The sequence below is a fragment of the Myotis myotis genome, unplaced genomic scaffold (assembly GCF_014108235.1).
Source record: "Myotis myotis isolate mMyoMyo1 unplaced genomic scaffold, mMyoMyo1.p scaffold_m19_p_11, whole genome shotgun sequence".
NCBI classification, from domain to species: domain Eukaryota; kingdom Metazoa; phylum Chordata; class Mammalia; order Chiroptera; family Vespertilionidae; genus Myotis; species Myotis myotis.
This window is the reverse complement of record NW_023416315.1, coordinates 24,157,888-24,179,260: the sequence shown is the minus strand read 5'-3', so window position 1 is coordinate 24,179,260 and position 21,373 is coordinate 24,157,888. Positions and strand designations below refer to the sequence as shown.

The following is a 21,373-nucleotide window of genomic DNA, read 5'->3' as shown; positions in this document are numbered from 1 at the left end:
TCATGGATATTTCTCTCTTTCCCTCTTCCTTCTCTCTGAAATCAATAAAAATATATATTTTAAAAAATGAAAATGCCTGCCTTCCTGAGGTTTACAGTCAGAAGGCAAGGACAACGTTGCGTGTCGGCAGGGCACAGCAGGGCAATTACTAGTCGTCCGACTCTGGCAAAGCCCGAGCCCGAGTCCGTTCAACCGGCCGCAGCTGTCTCCCTCGGGCTTCAGACTCCGCCTACGGCCCCGCCTTCGGGCTCTGGCCCCGCCCACGTCCTTGACGTCAAATTTCCAGGCCGCGCCGCATGGACCTGGCCAATCGGAGGCTGCAGAAGCTGCTGGGGGCTCCCTTAAGCCCCGCCCCGTGAGTCGACGCGCCGCGACAGCGATGGGGCCTGCAGGGTGCGCGGCTCGGCGGGTGTGGACGCTGCTGGGCCTCAGGGCCCTCTCCCCGGGCGCGGGGCCGGTGGCGGGCGCTGGGGCCCGGCTGCGGGCGCTGGCCCCGGGGCGGCTTCCCGCGGGACCAGCGCTCGGCCGGGTCTGCCTGACCCCCGACCGTGCGCGCGGCCTGCACGGCGGGCCCGGCCTGGAGGAGCGGACGGAGTGGGCAGCCGGCGCGGAGGAGGCCGCCGGCGAGGGGCGCCGGGAACCAGACGCCGCAGGTACGGGCGCGGGGGGAGGGCGGCACCCGCCTGCGGCCGCGGGAAGCGGGGCCCGGCCGTGGAGGCTCGGAGGAGCCCTGGGGGTCACACACGCCCACGGACCCAGAGCTGGAAGGGACTTGCGAGGCTGTTGGCGCCAACTTGGCCATGTCACGGCGAAGAAACCGTGAGACCCCGGACGACCCCAAATCCCCGGTGCCCTGGGCATCACAGCCTCGCCCCCTCGCCCGCCTTCACCCTCCTCCTGGGGTCCTGGGAAATGGCCTGGTCCGCTAGCGTGTCGGGGCGTGAGGTTCTGGGGAGGAGCCGGGCTGGGGCGGGGGCGTAAGAAGCGTCGATGGAGACGGGCGCATGAAGGTCCCCTAACCGCTGGAGGCTTTTAGAACCTGGAGACACGGTCCGGGAGCGCATCTGCGAAAGCTGGTGGGGGGGCGGGGGGCGGGGGGGGCGGCACTACTGTTGCCCGGGCTAGTGTTGGGGAACTAGCCCGGGCCCTCGGCGGGCCGTGGTGGAACTTCAGGGAGTTATCAATTCCCTTACTCCAGGGTAAGGAACGGAATATCTAAATCTCTGCAGGAAAGAAAAAAGAGAGATTTTCACAGATAACGGTTGTTCTATAACCCAAGTGGCTTTATAAGAAAAACTCGAGGGTTCAACAGAAGAGCCGTTTTAAAACGTTTAGCCCTCTCCTGGGTTCCCCGGCGAGGCCTGAGTTCCTTCATCTCAGACGAAGGCCGTGGGCCAGGTAACGCAGACAGCGAGAGCCCTTCCAGCCCACGATCTGGGTTCCGAGACCCTCAATGTCCGGTGTTGGATTTCCCACGCCCTGCGCTGTCACCCTCCCCCGCGCGCGCCTGTTCCCTCCCTGTCTGCGCCAGTTCTGTGTCTGAGGCTCATTGCTCCTTCCCTCGGGGACTAGTCGCAGAAAGGCTCTCGTGGTTGGGGTGTGGCTCGCTCTGCACACGCAGTAGCAAAGGGTGTGTGGTGGCTCCGTGTGCCCTGAGCATCCTTCCTACAAAAGCCGGGCAGTGCTGGATGGAAGCCCCGTCCGGGTTTGGCGGGCGTCCGGGGGCCTGGCCCGCCGTGTCTTTGAAGGCATTTCGGACCTCAGTCCCGCCCAGCAGCAGCGGTTCCACTGTCAGGGGCCCGTGGCTCCGGGTGCACCCCGTGTTTGACGCCGACTGGGCCACCTGACACGAGCACAACTTTGTGCATTTCAGATCACACGGGGCCCAAGTTTGACATCGATATGTTGGTTTCGCTTCTGCGGCAAGAGAATGCAAGAGACATCTGCGTGATCCGGGTTCCGCCCGAAATGAGATACACAGATTACTTTGTGATCGCGAGCGGAACTTCCACCCGACACTTGCATGCCATGGCCTACTACATCGTGAAAATGGTAGGTAGGACGCTGTCTTCTCCCTTAGGGACCGGGAACTGGATGAAATGGTGTCAGTGCGTTAGGCGGAGGAGAAACACGTGAAAGTCAATCTGTCAATGAGATTATATAAGCCCACATTTTCAGAATTTGCGTGTGTTTTATGTTCTCTGATAGTGAAAATGATGGGGGTGGGTTAAAGGGGGGGAGGACCAATGTAGTACTGTCAACAATAAAGATTGTTTTAAAAAAGGAAGTTATGGGGACAAATATCCAACCCTGGTGAATCAGGGTATTTCTAATTCTTGTCTTTTAAAAAAATATTAAAAAATAACCTGAGACAGACTAGAGACAGTATATAACCCAGAGGGATTTCTAGAGCAGCACTGTCTGTTATGGTAGCCATTAGCCACATGTGGCTATTTAATTATAAATTAAAACTTAAAATTCAATTCTTTATTTGTACTAGGCCAAATTTCAGGTGCTCAGTAGCCACATGTGACTAATGGCTACCATGTTGGGTATTACAATAAAACATTTCCATAATTGCAAAAAGTTGTATAGGGCAGTGCTGACCTAGAGTTAATTCAAATGTTTGAGCATGTCCTGTGTTCCCAAGCACTGTGCTGGGTATTGGGAAGGTAAAAATGAGGAAGATTTAGTCCTTACCCTCTGAAGTCACAGTTGACGAAAGGGAAGGCAGTTCATTTTGCAGCTGTACCGAATATAAATCAGAATGAGAAAGAAAATGTACTTGGCAGCCTTTGCCTGATGCTGATACTGCTTTACAGGGAAACATACCTCTCTCACCTTGTTGAAAATTGGACAATTAAGACCAAAAGGGATTGCCTAGAGAAGGGTGGTAAGATAAGAAGGAGGCTGGCCTTACCGGGTTTGGCTCAGTGGATAGAGCGTCGGCCTGCGGACTGAAAGGTCCCAGGTTCGATTCCGGCCAAGGGCATGTACCTTGGTTGCGGGCACATACCCAGTGGGGAGTGTGTGGGAGGCAGCTGATAGATGTTTCTCTCTCATCGATGTTTCTAACTCTCTATCCCTCTCCCTTCCTCTCTGTGAAAAATCAATAAAATATATTTAAAAAAAAAAAAATGAAGGGGGCTAAAAACAGAGCCTTGGTGCCCGTACACATTAAACAATGACTTCCCGTTCTCCCTTCTCCCAGCCCCCGGCAACCACCATTCTGCTTTCTGTCTATAAATTTGACTACTCTAAGCACCTCATATGAGTGAAATAATACCCTATTTGTTGTTGTTTTTTTGTTTATTTTTTGTGACTGGCTTATATCACTTAGCATAGTGTTTTCAAGGTTCGTCCATGTTGTAGCATGTGTCATGTTTTATTGTATGTACAACCAGATTTCATCTGTTCACCCAGTGATGGACATTTGCATTGCTTCCCCCTTTGGGCTATTATGAATAATGCTGCTAAAAACGTGAGTGTAGAAATATCTGTTCATGTCCCAGCTTTTTAAAATATTCATTTTTTAATTATAGTTGATATGTAATATATACGTTTCAGGTATATAATATAGTGATTAGGTATTTATATACCTTAAGTAGTGATCACTATAAGTCTAGCACCCTTCTGGCACCTTACATAATTATTACAATATTATTGACTATATTCCCTATGCTGTACTTTGCATCCCTGTGACTAATTTTATAACTGGCAGATTGTATTTCTTAATTCCCTTCACCTTTTTTTGCCTATCTCCTCACCTCCATCACTTCTGGCAACCATCAGTTCTGTTTCTTTAATTTCTTGCATTTTTTATTGTTTTGGGAGGGGTGTCACCAAGTTAACTTTATTTTATTTAAATCATTTGTTATTTTTCAAATACAATTGATATATAGTATTGAAATGTGGGGTTTGGGGTGCAGACTTTTCTTCCCATGAGTTCTTGTCCTCATCAAGTTTGAAGAATAAACTCACAGACAAAAAGACTTCTTTAATAAAAAATGTAGAAGCTTATTGGAAGCAGATACAAGCTCCATCTGGGCAGGGGTGTCCCCAAAGGGGACAGCATGGGGAGGGACTACCCCCCATGGGAAAAGCCTGCTCTTTCTCTTTCTAATGGAAAAAAATTAAAATATTCTGCTTTGTGTCCCTTTGTCTCCAGTTTATGTATGCTGCAGTTTGAATCTGACCTTTTCTTTTTTTTAATTGTTTTATTGCTTAAAGTATTACAAAGAGTATTACATATGTCTCCTTTTTTTCCCCGCCCTTGACAATCCCCTGGCCTCCCCTGCCCCCCAGTGTCTTATGTCCATTGGTTATGCTTATATACATGCATACAAGTCCTTCAGTTGATCTCTTACCCACCCCCCTCCTGCCCCCCAACCCTCCCCGGCCTTCCTGCTGTAGTTTGACAGTCTGTTCGAGGCTGCTCTGCCTCTGTATCTATTTTTGTTCATAAGTTTATAATGGTCTTTATTATCCATAAATGAGTGAGATCATGTGGTATTTTTCCTTCATTGACTGGCTTATTTCACTTAGCATAATGCTCTCCAGTTCCATCCATGCTGTTGCAAATGGCAAGAATTCCTTCTTTTTTACAGCAGCATAGTATTCCATCGTGTAGATGTACCACAGTTTTCTAATCCATTCATCTACTGATGGGCACTTAGGCTGTTTCCAGATCTTAGCTATGGTGAATTGTGCTGCTATGAACATACGGGTGCATATATCCTTTCTGATTGGTGTTTCTGTTTTCTTGGGATGAATCTGACCTTTTCTTATAGGTCCCTTTCCTTTATTTAGGACCCCTATGTTTTCCTTATTGGTCATTTTGCTACAGAGAATTAGTTTCAAAGCTCAAAGCCCACGTGGTGCCCCCCCCCCATTTTCTCTCCCCCTTATCTTGCTGGTTGGAGTCACTTTTGATTTATCTTACGGTTTTCTTCCAGTTGTGCTGGCAGAGAAAGCCTTATCTTATAGCTCTCCCAGCTACTCAGGTCAGGGCTACTTTTGGTCTAACTTATGGTCACTTTAATTGCTCAGGCCAGAGGTACCCCTGTCTGTCCTTGGTTTATGGCTGTTTTAATTGCTTAGGCCAGAAATATTTCTATCTAGGTGTGGCACTTTTCTATTCTCTGTAGAAGTAAGTAAGATAAGCACACCCTGGCGTCTTTACTAGTAAGTCTCCATCTATGCATTCCTCTCCCTTGGACCCTCCTCATTCTTTAAACCTCCCTAAACAAGCTACTAGCTAACCCTTTCAGTATTATATTAGTTTCAGGTGTACACCCCAGTGATTCACTATAACTTACTAAGTGATCATCCGGATAAATCTTGTACTCATCTGATAACATACATAGTAGTTAGAATATTGCTGACTATTTCCTATTCTGTACTTTACTCCCACGACTATTCTGTAACAACAAATTTGTTTTTCTTAATCCCTTCTCCTCTTTCACCCATCTCCCAACCCGCCCCCCCCCCCAAGTCTGGCAACCATCAAAATGTTCTCTGTATCTGAGTCTGTTTCTGTTTTGCTTGTTCATTTATTTTGATTTTTAGATTTAATTGTTGATATATGTGTTTATTGCCATTTTATTGTTTATATTTTTTATCTTTTTTTTTCTTCTTTAACATTTCATGCAATACTCGTTTGGTGGTGATGAACTTCTTTAGCTTTTACTTGTCTGGGAAGCTCTTTATTTATCCTTCTATTCTAAATGATAGCTTTACTGGATGGAGTGATTTTGGTTGTAGGTCCTTGCTTTTCATTACTTTTCCATAGTATAAATGTCCCACAGCTTTTTTATCCATTCATCTACTGATGGGCACTTGAGCTGTTTCCAAATCTTAGCTATCCTATATAATAAAGAGGTAATATGTAAATTAACCCTCAGGCCCTCACAAAATGGCTGCCTACATACAGGCTGGCGGGGGTTAGTGAGGGATGACCAAACGACTGAACAAGCAGGCTGCTTGGGGAGACCAAGCCAGCAGGGGGGCAGTTGGGGATGACCAGGCAGGCAGGCAGGTGAGCGATTAGGAGCCAGCGGTTCAGGATTGTGAGAGGGATGTCTGACTGCCGGTTTAGGCCCGATCCTGGATTGGAAAAGATGCAGGCTGGGCTGAGGGGACCCCCACTGCCACCACCACCACCACCACCACCACCACCCCCCCCCCCGCATGAATTTCGTGCACCAGGCCTCTAGTTGTAAATAATGCTGCTATGAACATAGGGGTATATATTCTTTCTGAAACTCCATACTGTTTTCCATAGTGGCTGCACCAGTCTGCATTCCCACCAGCAGTAAACTAGTGTTCCCTTTTCTCCACATCCTTGCCAGCACTATTGTTTGTTGATTTCTTTATGATAGCCATTCTGACAGCTGTGAGGTGTTATCTCATTGTGGTTTTAATTTGCACTTCTCTGATGATATGTGACTTTGAGCAGTTTTTCATATATCTCTTGGCCATTTACATGTCATTTTTGGAGAAATGTCTGTCGGGTCTTCTGCCCATTTTTAAATTGGATTGTCTTCCTTTTGTTAAGATATATGAGTACTTTGTATATTTTGGATATTAACCCCTTATCAAATGTATCCTTTGCAAATATGTTCTTCCATACAGTAGATTTTCTTTTCATTTTGATGGTGGTTTCTTTTATTTTGTGCAGAAGCTTTTATTTTATTTTTTAAATAAATCTTTATTGTTCAGATTATTACAGATATTCCTCTTCCCCGCCCCCCCCCATAGCTCCCCTCCACCTGGTTCCCACCCCACCCCATGCCCTTACCCCCGCCACCTTTCTCATCCATAGGTGTAAGATTTTTGTCCAGTCTCTTCCTGTACCCTTCACACCCCCTTCCCCCTGAGAATTGTCAGTCCACTCCCTTTCTATGCCCCTGCTTCTATTATATTCACCAGTTTATTCTGACTTAATTTTTAGATTCACTTGTTGATAGATATTTATTTGTTGTCACTTTGTTGCTCATAATTTTTATCTTTACCTTTTTCTTCTCCCTCTTAAAGAATATCCTTCAGCATTTCATATAATCCTGGTTTGGTGGTGATGAATTCTTTAGCTTTTTCTTGTCTGTGAAGCTCTTTATCTGACCTTCAATTCTACATGATAGCTTTGCTGGGTAGAGTAATCTTGGTTGTAGGTTCTTGCTATTCATCACTTTGAATATTTCTTGCCACTTCCTTCTAGCCTACATGGTTTCTGTTGAGAAATCAGCTGACAGTTGTATGGGTACTCCCTTGTAGGTAACTAACTGTTTTTCTCTTGCTGCTTTTAAGAGTCTCTCTTTGTCTTTAGCCCTTGGCATTTTAATTATGACGTGTCTTGGTGTGGTCCTCTTTGGATTCCTCTTATTTGGGGTTCTCTTCGCTTCCTGGACTTGTAAGTCTATTTCTTTCATCAGGTAGGGGAAGTTTTCTGTCATTTTTTTAAAAATATATTTTATTGATTTTTTACAGAGAGAAAGGGAGAGGGATAGAGAGTTAGAAACATCGATCAGCCGCCTCCTGCACACCTCCCACCGGGGATGTGCCCGAAACCAAGGTACATGCCCTTGACCGGAACCGAACCCGGGACCCTTTAGCCTGCAGGCCGGCGCTCTATCCACTGAGCCAAACCGGTCAGGGCCTGTCATTATTTCTTCAAATAGGTTTTCAATATCTTGCTCTCTTCTTTTGGCACCCCTATAATTCGGATGTTGGTACGTTTGAAGTTGTCCCAGAGGCTCCTTACACTATCTTCGTATTTTTGGATTCTTTTTTCTTTTTGCTTTTTAGGATGCGTGTTTTTTGTTTTCTCGTATTTCAAATCTTTGACTTGATTCTTGGGATCCTTTAGTCTGCTGTTGGATCTCTGTATATTATTCTTAATTTCAGTCAGTGTATGCTTAATTTCTGACTGGTCCTTTTCCATTTTTTTGGCATTCTCATTAAGATCTTTGAAGGTCTCACTAAGTTCCTTGGAGGTTTGTAGAAGATTCTTGAGTAACCTTATAACTGTGGTTCTGAACTCTATGTCCAGTAGTTAGCTTTCCTCCATTTCTTTCATTTGTGACATGTTTCTTTGTCTCCGCATTTTGGCTGACTGCGAGGACCCACTGTGTCTACAGTGGAAGAACTGCTGTGCTGGAGACACCCTTATGGGGTAGAACTTGCTTCAGTGGGGCTTTGGTGCTCACTGAGTCTGCCTCTTGAGTGTGTTCCTTATGGATGTGAGGAGTTGAAATCTGGTATCTGACCACTGGGTACCCTGGCTCCTGGATCTCCAAGTCAACCACTTCGTGAGTCCACCCAGCAGGAGCTACAGCAATATCAGCAGGTTTCTCCTCTTTGTTTGGGGTTTGGAAGTTTTGGATCTCTCTGACCCAGCTGCAATCTGTTAGGTTAAGGCTGCAAAAGGCCAGGCGGTTCCCTTGCCCTGCTTGGGTGGGGATGTAAATTGAGTGGGGCGGGGTCTCAGAGAATCACCAGGGCGGAGCAAACAGCAATGGCTGTCATCAGCCATCTCCGCGACTCCTTGTGTCTCTGCGTCTCAGCGTCTCTGCGTCCCCGAGTCCTGCGCCCCCACAGTAACAATGATCCCTGCAAGCAGCTCTGTGAGAAAGCCACCCTCGCTTTCCGACCCACTGCAAGACAGTCCAATTTCTCCCCGTAGGTGTCTGGGTCCCCAGAGTCTTGCCATAAATGAGTTCAGTGCATTCGAGAGCTTGTATCCCCTTCAAATTGAAAAAAAACCGCGCACCCAGGTGCAGCCCGCCTTGTGAGCGCCTCTGTACCTCTGCTCTTGGCACCTCTGCACCTCCTACCAAGTCTCAAGGCACTTTTTTCTTTCCTTCTAGTTGTAGAACTTCCACTCGGCCAGCTTTCCCGTGGTTCTGGATGATAGCTGTTTTGTCTTTTAGTTGTAGTTTTAATGTGGTCGTGGGGGCAGCACGTACAGGTTTATACCTTATGCCGCCATCTTGGTTCCAAACTCTGTTCCAGAAGCTTTTATTTTGATGTAGTCCCATTTGTTTATTTTCTCCTTAGTTTCCTTTGCCCTAGAAGATGTATCCATAAACATATTGCTACATGAGATGTCTGAGATTTTACTGCGTATGTCAGCCGTGGGCAAACTACGGCCCACAGGCCGGATCCGGCCCGTTTGAAATGAATAAAACTATTGAAAAAAAAGACCGTACCCTTTTATGTAATGATGTTTACTTTGAATTTATATTAGTTCACACAAACACTCCATCCATGCTTTTGTTCCGGCCCTCCGGTCCAGTTTAAGAACCCATTGTGGCCCTCGAGTCAAAAAGTTTGCTCACCCCTGGCCTATGTTCTTTAAATTTTTTAGGGTTTCATGCCTTACATTAAGTCTTTTATCCACCTTGAGTTTATTCTTGTGTGTGGTATAAGTTGGTGGTCTAGTTTCATCTTTTTGTATGTGTCTGTCCAGTTTTCCCAGCACCATTTGTTGAAGAGCCTGTCTTTACTCTATTGTATGTTCTTGCCTCCTTTGTCAACTATTAATTGACTGTAATGGTGTGGGTCAGTTTCTGGGGTCTCTGTTCTGATCCATTGGTCTATATGCCTATTCTTGTGCCAATACCAGGCTGTTTTGGTTATAATGGCTTTTTAATATAGTTTATCTGGTATTGTGATCCCTCCCATTTCGTTCTTCTTTCTCGAGATTGCTGCAGTTATTCGGGTTCTTTTATGGTTCCATATAAATTTCTGGAGGATTTGTTCTAGCTCTGTGAAGTATGCCATTGTCCATGTCCTTTGTAAAAAAAATTTTATTGTTTAAGGTATTACAAATAGTGGTACATATGTCTCTTTTTTTTTTCCCCACTGACCCCCCCCCCCCCATCTCCCCTATCCCCGGACATTTGCCCTCGTCCCCCCAACCCCAGTGTCTTGCATCTGTTGGTTGTGCTTATATGCATGCATACAAGTCCTTCGGTTGATTTCTTACTCCCCCAACCCTCTCCTACCTTCTGCTGTAGTTTGACAGTCTGTTCGATGCTTCTTTGCCTCTGTCTATTTTTGTTCCACAGTTTGTAATGTCCTTCCATAAATGAGTGAGATCATGTGGTATTTATATTTCACTGACTGGCTATCCATGTCCTTTTTAATGCTGTTGAAGTAAATTCTCATTAAGTTCAGTAAGCATCCTTATAACCAGTGTTTTGAACTCTGCACCTATTAGATTGTTTGTTCCCATTTTGTTTAGTTCTTTGTCTGGAGTTTAGTTCTCTTCTTTCATTTGGGTCATATTTCTTTGTTTCCTCATTTTGGCAGCCTCTCTGTGTTTGTTTCTATGTATTAGGTGGAGCTGCTGCATCTCCCGGGCTTGGTAGAGTAGCCTTAAATAGTAGGTGTTTTGTAGGATCCAGTGGCACAGCCTCCCTGATCACCCAAGATGTGCACTTAAAATACGCACCCTCATACCCCCAATGTGGGCTGTGTATACCCTCCTCTTCTAGTTGAGCCTTGATTGCTGTTGACATGTCAGTGGGAGGGATTTACCCCCAGGCCAATTGGCTATAAGGACTGTGCAACCATGGACCACAGACCACTGTGGAAGATCAGCTGTGCAGGGGCTCATGGCACAGAGCAGGACTTAATTCAGCAGGGCTCTGATGTCTGCCGAGTTCACCCCTTGAGTGTGTTGCTTGTGGAGGTGGTTGGGTGGTGCTTTGATGTGGTCTGAAACTGTCCATTGGGTGCACTAGCTCTGGAGCCTTTTGGGAGGTGCAGGCCAAGGTCAGCTGCCACCTGTATTCTGCTGGGGGCCACCTGGTATGAGCTACAAAGCAATCTACAGATGGCTATGCTGGGTTTAGGTTGCCTAGGCAAGGCCAAGCTGTGAACCAAGGCTCATTGATGCTAGTGCCAGGCCTGGACCCACTTGGTGAGAGGTATGGGGCACACTGTTGTGCGGGGGCTGATCCTATGGAACAGGAGTCATTTTAGTGGCATTTTGGTACCAGCTGAGGCCAGCCACTGGTTGTGTAGGGTCTGGAGCCTCTTGGGAGAGGGTATAATGTGAGCCAAAGCCAGCCATCACTTGTGACAGGTTGTGGCCACCTGGTAGGAACTACAGTGCAAGCCGAGGTGGTTGGTTGCCACTTGTGCTAGGGGTTTTGGGGAGACACTGCAGTGCAAGGCGAGGCAGCCACAACTTGTGCTGAGCTTAAGAATATTTGGAAGAGATTACAGTGTAAAGTGAGTGTGATTATATACAGCTGAGCTCGAGGGTGTTTGGGAGAGATTGCAGTGCACATTGAGGCTCGTTGCTTGTGTGGAGGGTCTGGGGACTGTGGACGAGAGTCCAGCCAGGAGAACAGGTTGGGTGGGGCAGGGTCTCAGGGAAATGCCAAGGCCAGGTGAATGGAGAGAGACAGATTTTGCCAATTAGGTGGGAGGAGAACTCAACAAAGGAACAGTGGCACCTGCCAGGTCTTTTGTCCCTGAGAGAGTTTCCATGATCCCTGCCCCTCCAGCCCTTACTGTAAAGTTAGTCAATATAATGCCTCCCCAAATGACCCAGGTGCTGTCTCTCTGCACTGGAGCTTAGAGCAAGTGAGTTTGTGCATGAACTCTTTAAGAACAGTGTCGTGGTCTCCCACTGTCCTTTGACTCTCTCAGATGTAATCCCTGCTGGTGTTCAAAGCCAGATGTTAGGGGACTCCTCTTACCATCATAGTTGACCCAGGCTGGGGAGCTCTATGTGGGGCTTGGACCCTTCTCTCATCTCAGGGGCAACCTGAGATGTTCCTCCATTTATTCATTACCACACTGTGGGTGTGGGACCTGCCTGCACCATGCCTCTGCCCCTCCTCTCCATCTTGATGTGGCTGCTGCTTTATATCCTTAGTTACAGGAATTCTGTTCAGCTAATCCTCAGGTGGTTCTCAGTCTGATGGTTCTATAATTTAACAATAATTTTGATTTGTTCATGGGAGTTCAGGATTTATCTACTCTACCATCTTGACTCCATCATGTCCCTGATTTTAATATCAAAAGTGGAATTGCCAGATCATGGTAATTATATTTTTAATTTTTTGAGGAACCAGTAAACTCTTTTCCATAGTGGCTATACCACTTTACATTCCCACCAGCAGTTCACAAGGGTTTCAGTTTCTCCACATCTTTGCCAATACTTTTTATTTTCCGGCTTTTAAATAATAGTAATCCTAATGGATGTGAAATGGTATCTCATTGTGGTTTTAACCAAAAGAGAGATTAACCAAAGAATTTGCATAAAGATTATTGTTGAGCAATTTTTCATGTGCTTATTGTCCATATGTATGTCCTTAGAGAAATGCCTGTTCAAATCATGTGCCCATGTTTTAATTCAGTTGGGCAATGTAGGAAGTTCTCTCTATATTCTGGATATTAATCTCATGTCAAATGAGATTTGCAATATTTTCTCCCATTCTGTAGGTTGCTGCCTTTTTACTCTGTTGATAGTGTCATTTAATGCACAAAAGTTTTTAATTTTGGTGAAGTCCAGTTTATCTATTTTTATTGTTGTTGCCTGTGGTGTCATATCCAAATCATTGCCAGATCCAATGTCACAAAGCTTTTCCATTGTGTTTTCTTCTAAGAATTGTATAGTTTTAGGTCTTATATTTAGGTCTTTGATCCATTTTGAGGTAGTTTTTGTAGATGGTGTAAGGTAAGGATCCAACTTCATTCACATGCATGTAGATATCTAGTTTTACCAGCACCATCTGTTGAAAAAACTGCCCTTTCCCTACCCTGGCCAGTGCTGTTCAGAGTTTAGAGCATCAGCCCACGCACCAAACGGTTATGTGTTTAATTCCCAGTCAAGGGCAGGTACCTGGGTTGCAGGTTCAATCCCCGAGTGCGGGAGGCAACCAATCAATGTGTCTTTCTCACATCGATGTTTCTCTCTCTGATATTGATGCTTCACTGTCTCTCACTGTCATTCTCTCTCTTCCTACCCTTCCTCCCTCCCTTCCATTCTCTCTAAAAAAAGAAAAAATATATATGTAAAAAATATCATCTGGTGAGGATTAACCAAAAAACAAAAAACTGTTCTTTCCCCATTGAAAGGAATTGAAACCCTTGTTAAAAATCATTGGACATAAGAGCTGTCTTATTCCATTGTTCTGTATGGCTACCTTGATGCTGTTTTGTTTTGTTTTTTAATTTCATTATTGATTTCAGAGAGAGAGAGAAATATTGATTTGTTGTTCCACTTATTTATGCATTCATTGGTCCTTCTTGTATGTGCCCTAACCTAGGATAGTACCTGCAACCTTTAGCGTATGGGGATAACCCTCCAACCAATTGAGCTACCTGGCCAGGGCATGTAGTAAGTTTTGAAATCAGGAAGTTTGAGAACTCCAACTGTTTTCTTTCTTTTTTAACCATTTTAAGTCTTTCAATATATGAAATCAGGGTCTTTCCACTTAATTGGCATCTTTAATTTCTTTTAGCAACATTTTGTAATTTTCAGTGTACAAGTCTTTGGCTTTTATAGTTAAGTTTGTTTCTAAGTATTTATTCTTTTGATTCTAGTGTAAATGGAATTTTCTTAATTTCCTTTTCAGGTTTCTCATTGTTAGTGTAAAGAAATGCAACTGATTTTTGTGTGTTGATTTTGTATCCTACAGTGCTGCTGAATTCATTTACTAATTCTAATGGTTCTCTTTTTCTTGCTTTATTCTTTAAGGTTTTCTACATATAAGATCTCTGAAAATAGATAACTTTATTTCTTCCTTTCTAATTTGGTTATCTTGCTTTCTTTATTTTTTCTTGCTCTAATCATCTGGCTAGAATACCAATACTGTGTTGAATATGAGTGAAAGTGGACATTCTTGTCTTGTTTCTAATCTTAGAGGAAAAATCTGGTCTTTCACCATTGAGTATGATAATAGCTGTGGGCTTTTATTATCATGAGATAGTTTCTTGTTGAGTGTATCATGAAAGGATGCTGAATTTTGTCAAGTGCTTTTTTTTGGCATAAATTTGTGATGGTCCTATGGTTTTGTCCCTCATTTTACTTATGTGGTTTATTACATTGATTTTCGTGTGGAACCATCTTTACATCCCAGGAGTAAACCCACTTGGTTGTGAATATGTTTTTCAATGTGTTATTGAATTGATTTGTTGGTATTTTGCTAAGGATTTTTGCATCATTGTTCATCAAGGATTCTGACCTATAGTTTTCTAATAGTCTTTGTCTGGCTTTGATGTCAGGGTAATGCTAATCTCATTGAGTGTATTAGGAAGTGTTCCCTCTTCTTAAATTTTGTTGGAAGAGTTTGAGAAGAATTGGTGTTGGCTTTTTAAAAAAATAGTTGGTAGAACTCACCAGTGAAGCTTTCTGGTCCAGGGCTTTTCTTTGTTAAGAATCCCGACCGCCCCCCCCCCCCTTGTTCATAAGCTGATAAGCAAAATAGATCCAGAGACATAGCAGCATGGAACAGACTATCGCATCTCAAAGAGAAGGGGGTGGTGGGCAAGCCCGGCGATTAGGACTGATCGGGGGCCTTCTGGCTACCGGTCAGGGCCTCTCTTCCCCAGCTGCGGCTTCCCTTTGTTCTGCGCCCCCTGGTGCTCAGCGCATATCATAGCAAGCAATTGGTCTCCCAGTCAAACTCCCGCAGGGACTTTGCATATTAGGCTTTTATAGAGAGATATGCATAACCCATGGACACAGACAATAGTGTGGTGAAGGCCTAGGGCAGGGGGTGGGTGCAGGCTATAAGGAGTCAATGGGGGAAAACGGGGGACATCTGTAATACTTTCAACAATAATGATTTTTAAAAGTTGAGATAGACTTGTTTTGAGAGGTTTTTGATTACTGATTCGGTCCTGTTACTATTACTGAATAGGTCTATTCAGACTTTCTATTTCTTCATAAATCAGTCTTGGTAGGTTTTGTTTCTAGGAATGTGTTCATTTCATGGAGGTTATCCAATTTGTTGGTGTACAATCATTCATAGTAGTCTTCCTTCTCTAAAATTGATAATGTCCCCTGAATTGTTTCTGATTTTAGTTATTTGGGTCTTCTATTTTTTTCTATCAATCCACCCAAAGATTTGCCAACTTTATTGATCTTTTTAAAAAACAAATCTTGGTTTCATTTTATTCTCTCTGCTCTTTGTTTCCTTCTTTCTGCTAGCTTTGTTTTTCATTTCTTAGTTCTTGTAAGTTTTTGATTTGGGGACTTTTCTCATAAGCATTTATAGCTATAAGTTTCCCTCTTGATACTGTTTCATTGCATCCCATAAGTTTTGAAATGTTGTTTTAATTTGTCTCAACATATTTTCTTATTTCCCTTGTGATTTGTTCTCTAACCCATTGGTTTCTTAGTGTTAATTTCCACATATTTATGGATATTTTTAGTTTTCATTCTGTTGATTTCTAGTTTCTTTTCATTGTGACCAGAAAATATACTTAAAAATTTATTAAGACTTGCACGGTTGGTGTGACTCAGTGGTTAAGCATCCATCCATAAACCAAAAGGTTCAATTCCTAGTCAGGGCATATGCCTAGGTTGCAGGCTCGATCCTCAGCAGGGCGGGTGAGAAGGTTGCAGAGGATTGATGTTTCTGTCCCTCTCTCTTCCTGTCTCTAAAAATCAATTTTAAAAATTTATTAAGAGTTGTTTTGTGGCCTGGAAAATGTTTCATGTACATTTAAAAAGAGTATGTATCCTGCTGTTGTTGGGTGCAGTGTTCTATTTAATGTCTGTTAAGTCTGATTGTTTTGCAGTGTTACGTCTTTTATTCTTCATTGATCTTTTGTCTGGTTGTTCTGTCCATTATTGAAAATGGGGTAGTGAGTCTCCTATATTACTGTTGCCATCTATTTTTTTCTTCAATCCTATCTGTTTTGTGTGTCTAGGAGCTCAGACTTTGATACATATGTTTATAGTTCTGTCATCTTGTTTAGTTGCCCCTTTTATCATTAATATCCTTCTTTGTGACATTAATATATCTGTTGGGAATAGATGTGGGCATGATGAAAGTCCCATTAACATTGCCTCCCCTGAGAATGAAGGGAAGCTGGGATGGACAGACAGGATGATGTAGGTGAGGACCAGATATTGCATGAACTTAGGACTCTGTGCACCAGAGACACTGTGGTGAATGTGTAGGGTGGCCCTATCAGAAGGGTTTGGGGCAGGGGTATTCAGTAGAGAAGTATAGAAATTGAGAAGGACTTAGGTGTGTGTGGGGGGGGCGGGCTAGTTTTCCTAAGTTATTAATTATGGGGCAAAGAGGAATGAGTAAGCTAGGTTCCAAGTTAAGAAAAAATACCACCAGAACCTCAGTAAGATTTCCCCCACCCCTTCTCCCTTTAATATACAATCTCTTTTTCAGTACAAATTCCTAAAAAGTAAAAATGAGCCTCATGTGAAAATTGAAGGGAAGGACACTGATGACTGGCTCTGTGTGGACTTTGGTAAGTTATTTTGATGCATTGAACTATTTTCAGTTGCAGAAGGATTGAGATCAAATTGCTGTTTTTCCATATAAAATTTTTGAAATGTTTTCATTGTAACCCAGGTGATCTTATTCACATGTGAAAAGCTTACCTAACCTGGTATGTATGTAATGAGTCAAAGAGGTGAAAGATGATAGAGAACAGGATGGGTAACATGGTAGAGATGGGACAGATCCCTTAGTGGTGCTAGAAGGCTTGGGGTACATATAACCTTGGCCTTAAATAACTTGGCTGAGGTGAAGGGCACTCCAGACATAGGACTGGAATTTGAAAAGACCTACCAAATCTGGGTATTAATATATACAATAGTAACTGTCAAGAACTGTGAGGAGTCTGAGATTTTATCTTACTTGTAAGCTAACAGGTTAGTTGGCCAGTATCTGGATATTGGTAAAAGACTAAAGGCTACTCCAGGGTGAGAGATGGACTCATAACAGCAGTAGCCAACAGCAGCACTTTTGGAGCAGGTTCCTTAAGCCCCAGCTTCTATAGAGCAACATGGGGCCTGTACACACAGTTCTAAGAGAGGAACTGGGTATTTACATAGTTTATGATGGGCAGGAAACAGGTCTGCTTTTGCTCTGGTGGAAGACACTTTTTCTGGCAAGGCTGTAAGTCAGGGTTTCTCAGCTTTGCCACTTAACGTTTTGGACCAGGTAATTTTAGTAGGAGTAGGTAGGAATATCTTGTGCATTGTAGGATGTTTAGCAGTATCCCTCCCCCTTTCCCCCATCCATTGTGCAAATAAAAAATGTCCTTGAGCCCTAACCGGTTTGGTTCAGTGGAATAGAGCGTCAGCCTGCGGACTGAAGAGTCCCAGGTTCGATTCCAGTCAAGGGCATGTACCTTGGTTGCGGGCACATCCCCAGTGGGGGGTGTGCAGGAGGCAGCTGATCGATGTCTCTCTCTCATCGATGTTCTAACTCTCTATCCCTCTCCCTTCCTCTCTGTAAAAAATCAATAAAATACACATTTTTTTAAAGAAATGTCCTTGATTGAGAACCACTGGTGTAAGCAAAGCTGCCCTTTGCTCCAGAGAGAGTATCTCAAAAAAGATAGCCCAGCCCTGACTGCTTTGGCTCAGTGGATAGAGCGTCAGCCTGTGGACTGAAGGGTCCCAGGTTCGATTCCAGTCAAGGGCATGTACCTTGGTTGTGGGCACATCCCCAGTGGGGGGTGTGCCGGAGGCAGCTGATCGATGTCTCTCTCTCATCGATGTTCTAACTCTCTATCCCTCTCCCTTCCTCTCTGTAAAAAGTAAAGCCCAGAACAAAACACATTTGGAGAATTCTCAAGAGAAAGCTGACTGGCTAGTGGATAGAGTTAACTTGTATATATTGGCATCATGTACCTCCTCTGTGATGCACTGAGACAAAAACACAGCGTTTCGGTGGTATTTTGCTGGATGGGGCCCACAGTTTTCTAACAAGTTTTCAGACGATGCTCTTCTGTGGTCCACACTTTGAGAACTATTATTTGAGTTCCTATATTTATACTGTAATGAACTATTAAACGGTTGTGAGATCACAAGCATAACAGCAAACAAACTGCTTCTTTGTCACTCTTACCTTGTCCTTGATAGGCAGCATGGTGATTCATTTGATGCTTCCAGAGACCAGAGAAATGTATGAACTGGAGAAGTTATGGACCCTGCGTTCTTATGATGACCAGTTAGCTCAGATCGCACCTGAGACATTACCTGAAGACTTCATTCTTGGAATAGAAGATGACCCTTCTTCCCTGACTCCAATGGAGTTCAAATGTGAATAAAATACTGGTTTACTCATTTCAGACTGAGTCGCTTCTCAAAAATATAGCTCCTAACCCCCACCTAATTGGGTAAGTTATTATAAAACAAGTCTTACCTGACTGTGGACATCATGCTAACTGACACCAGGATGTGGAGACTGCAGGTAAAGGAGCTTCACCTACAGTTTTAATGTTGTCTTTGTTCCTGAGATCCCAGGAGGATTTCCTGGAGTTATCACTGGTCCCCATGTTTCACTTGAACGCTCTACTCAGATTTTTAATTAATTTTGCTTAAGTGTAAGTATTACTAGGTAGAGTGGAATAGATAACATTTTTAAAAATAAAGCAAAAACACATAACTAGTCCTATAATTCTTAGTTCATATGCAAACAGTATTATCAGGGTTCACATTAAGTACCATGCAATAAAGAAAATAATAGATATTGGTGCTTTAACTTGAGAATGACATAGCATTACTAAAAATCTGTTTAAATTTATAACTTACATTCATACTTATTTGAAAAATCAAAAATAACATACTACACATCAAGCTGCACCTAATGATGAAAAACTTTATTCTGCATCAAGGTGTCTGGAAAATGAAGCTGCATTTGGGCACATTACAAATGAGGAATGATCCATATGCGGTGAGTACAAACTCAGTTACAGAATTATTTTCTAGCTATTACCAGATACTCCATTACCAATGCTTAATTGAAAGGAAAACATGATTTGCCACACTAAAAGGCTAGAAGTGAAATATGACAGAATTTAAACCAGCAGATATAAATGCAGCACCTATCTGTATTTTTAAAAAAACAACTCATCAAATATTGGCAAAATCAAATACTGAGGAAGAGTTCTGGCCATAAGCACATCTCACCTAAAAACCAACCCAAAAGCCAGTCCATGATTATTTTTTAAGCAATTCGCTGTTGGGGGTTGGAGGGGATTATGAATGCTAGATGAATTCAGTGACAAAAAGGGCACTTTTTGGCTAACACTACAAAATAAACTGGTTTTCTGAAAACATTTAGGAAAACATTTCATTTCCAAAATGTCTGATACACTGATCATCAGAAAAACTTACCTAGTCTGTAGAAATTCATTTTGAAATACAAATGAGGCAAAATGATTTTTTAAAGGTTATTATATATGTCCTTCAGATCCATGTAATATGACGACTGTGATCCTTTTATGAACAAAAAGCAACACAAACAATTCTGAGAGCAGTGTGGCCTTGGAGACCACCCACAACCACATAATTGTACATACTGGGCTTTGCCATCAAGTTACAGAATGGGCAGATGAGTTCAGGTCAAAAGTTTTATCACAGTCATTCGAATTATATTCCAAAAATTGTTTTCTTACAATAACTGGTTGCACAGAATACAGAAATTCTGCTGTATGTAATGTAATATTTTAGGTGGCCTTTCCTTTTTTATCATTGTTTAAAAATCTTCAAAACAGCTTAGTGAGGCTCATGGCAATGCCTGGCACATGCAGATATAGCTTTTTATGGCCTTTAAACACTCACACCATCTGACTGCCCCATTGGTCTTCGCAAGCAACTCTTTTGGGGTCTGCTCAAAGGGTAAACCAACTGCTCTGAGGTGGATTGGCAAACTAAGCATCCTGTAAGACAAGCCGGGGCTTGCTTTTTGCCAATCAGTTTCAAGTCCACGGGGGCTGCATATCTCCACTGATGCACTTTCTTTAGGTAGTGATAGTCAGAAGCACAAAGCAATTATGCACTCAATCACTTAGCCAAACAAAAACATTGACATCTCCTGAAGCCATTTAAACTAGCCATTCCAAAACTTCCTGTGACCACTTTGCTCTGTTAGTACCATCAAAAACTTTCTCTACCATAAACAACAAAAATAAATGGTATTGCTGCTCTCCAAATATAGGCACTGCTCCATGTCACTGGACATTTATTGGATTTTCCAACTAAAAACTGTCAAAAAGCCTCAAAAACCTGAAATTAATTTTCCAGCTTTACTGTCACCAGCCTGAAGTAAAAAAATTTTTTTTCATTTATTTGCCTGTTAGCTAATTAAATTTTATTTTTTAAAAAACAGTTGGACTTTTATCTTTATAAAGTATATAAAAATTTCAAAAAAAAAAACCCACAAAATTTGCTTTCATTGCATTACTGAATACCTGAGGTAGTTGAGTAAAAATGCACATTTAATACCCCTGCCAACACCATTCAGCACTTCCCTTACGTTATTCATGTTAGTGTTAGATAAAAATAAAACAAGTTTTTCTACGTTGATACCTTAACATTTAAGTTCCTATAATAATTCTATTCTCACTTAGAAGCAATCTATTTTTATTTGACGAATTTAGTGAGTGCATCGTTAAGCCAATTTCTTGCATAAATGGAAAATGTTAAGAAAAATTAGAAAATTTTTACACTGAAAATACAACAAAAGGGAAGTGCAGAGCTCCTCTTTTCCTCCCTCCCCCTTATTTTTTTATCTTTTTAAAGCTGGGTGTCATACATTTCAGAGAGCATAAAGTATACATTCTCACAGAGACAGGAGTTCGAAAGTTGCCTGGTCCTCAGAAACAACTGGCTAGGTAAAAACTTGTGCATGTGATTCTGGATGGGGGGTCAGCCCGTCTGTTGGTTAAGCAATCTGTCTTTGGTTTGGCATCTGCCTCTGTGGTGGGCTGTTTCCTGAGCCTTTACTTCCGTCTTGACTGAGGTGGTCCACTTTGCAGAGCTCTCTGCTGTTGGTGCTGCTTTACCTGAGTCAGAATTTCCTGAATTTTTCTCTGGGCAACCTACAGAAGGAGAGAGTTTTGAAATTTCCACCTGATCAACAGTTACTCAAAGTTGGTTTACTTTCCCATTTCAAAAAACTTCAAACAGAAGTTTATTTGAAGATTAATTATCCATACTAATTAGTTTGCTAGTAGTCTCTGAAGTCACCTGCTAAAAGAAGAATTAAGTGTTTGGCACTAGAATCAATGGGCCCACCTGGAGGCATAGACACAGGGGTGTGACGGAGAGCTCAGTTTCTGGGGAAGGGCCATGTCCATCTGTGAGGGTGGCAAAGAGATGGATGAGGAAGATAAGGCACTCCAGGAGAAGCATAAAAAAAACTCAGGA

The 21,373-nt window shown here is 43.0% G+C and overlaps 2 protein-coding genes across 2 annotated transcripts in view; one reads left to right on the top strand and one right to left on the bottom strand.

Annotated features, from left to right (window-relative positions):
* Positions 1-342: 342 nt before the first annotated feature.
* MALSU1 (mitochondrial assembly of ribosomal large subunit 1) lies at positions 343-18,291 on the top strand. The gene is made up of 4 exons (XM_036327893.1): positions 343-653; positions 1,874-2,052; positions 16,377-16,458; positions 18,083-18,291. The coding sequence occupies exons 1-4, from the start codon at positions 380-382 to the stop codon at positions 18,268-18,270; spliced, it is 723 nt and encodes a 240-aa protein (XP_036183786.1). The 5' UTR covers positions 343-379; the 3' UTR covers positions 18,271-18,291.
* A 503-nt stretch (positions 18,292-18,794) lies between these two features.
* IGF2BP3 (insulin like growth factor 2 mRNA binding protein 3) overlaps positions 18,795-21,373 on the bottom strand; it is a 107,538-nt gene continuing 104,959 nt past the window's right edge. Inside the window, exon 15 of the mRNA XM_036327896.1 lies at positions 18,795-21,045. Coding sequence (XP_036183789.1) covers positions 20,947-21,045 — 99 coding nt within the window. The 3' untranslated portion in view covers positions 18,795-20,946. The remainder of the gene's footprint in view (positions 21,046-21,373) is intronic.

Coding starts and splice junctions, on each gene's coding strand:
- MALSU1 (XM_036327893.1), top strand. CDS start 380: ATGGGGCCTGCAGGGTGCGCGGCTCGGCGGGTGTGGACGCTGCTGGGC. Junction 654..1,873: donor CCGGGAACCAGACGCCGCAG/GTACGGGCGCGG, acceptor TGTGCATTTCAG/ATCACACGGGGCCCAAGTTT. Junction 16,459..18,082: donor CTGGCTCTGTGTGGACTTTG/GTAAGTTATTTT, acceptor TGTCCTTGATAG/GCAGCATGGTGATTCATTTG.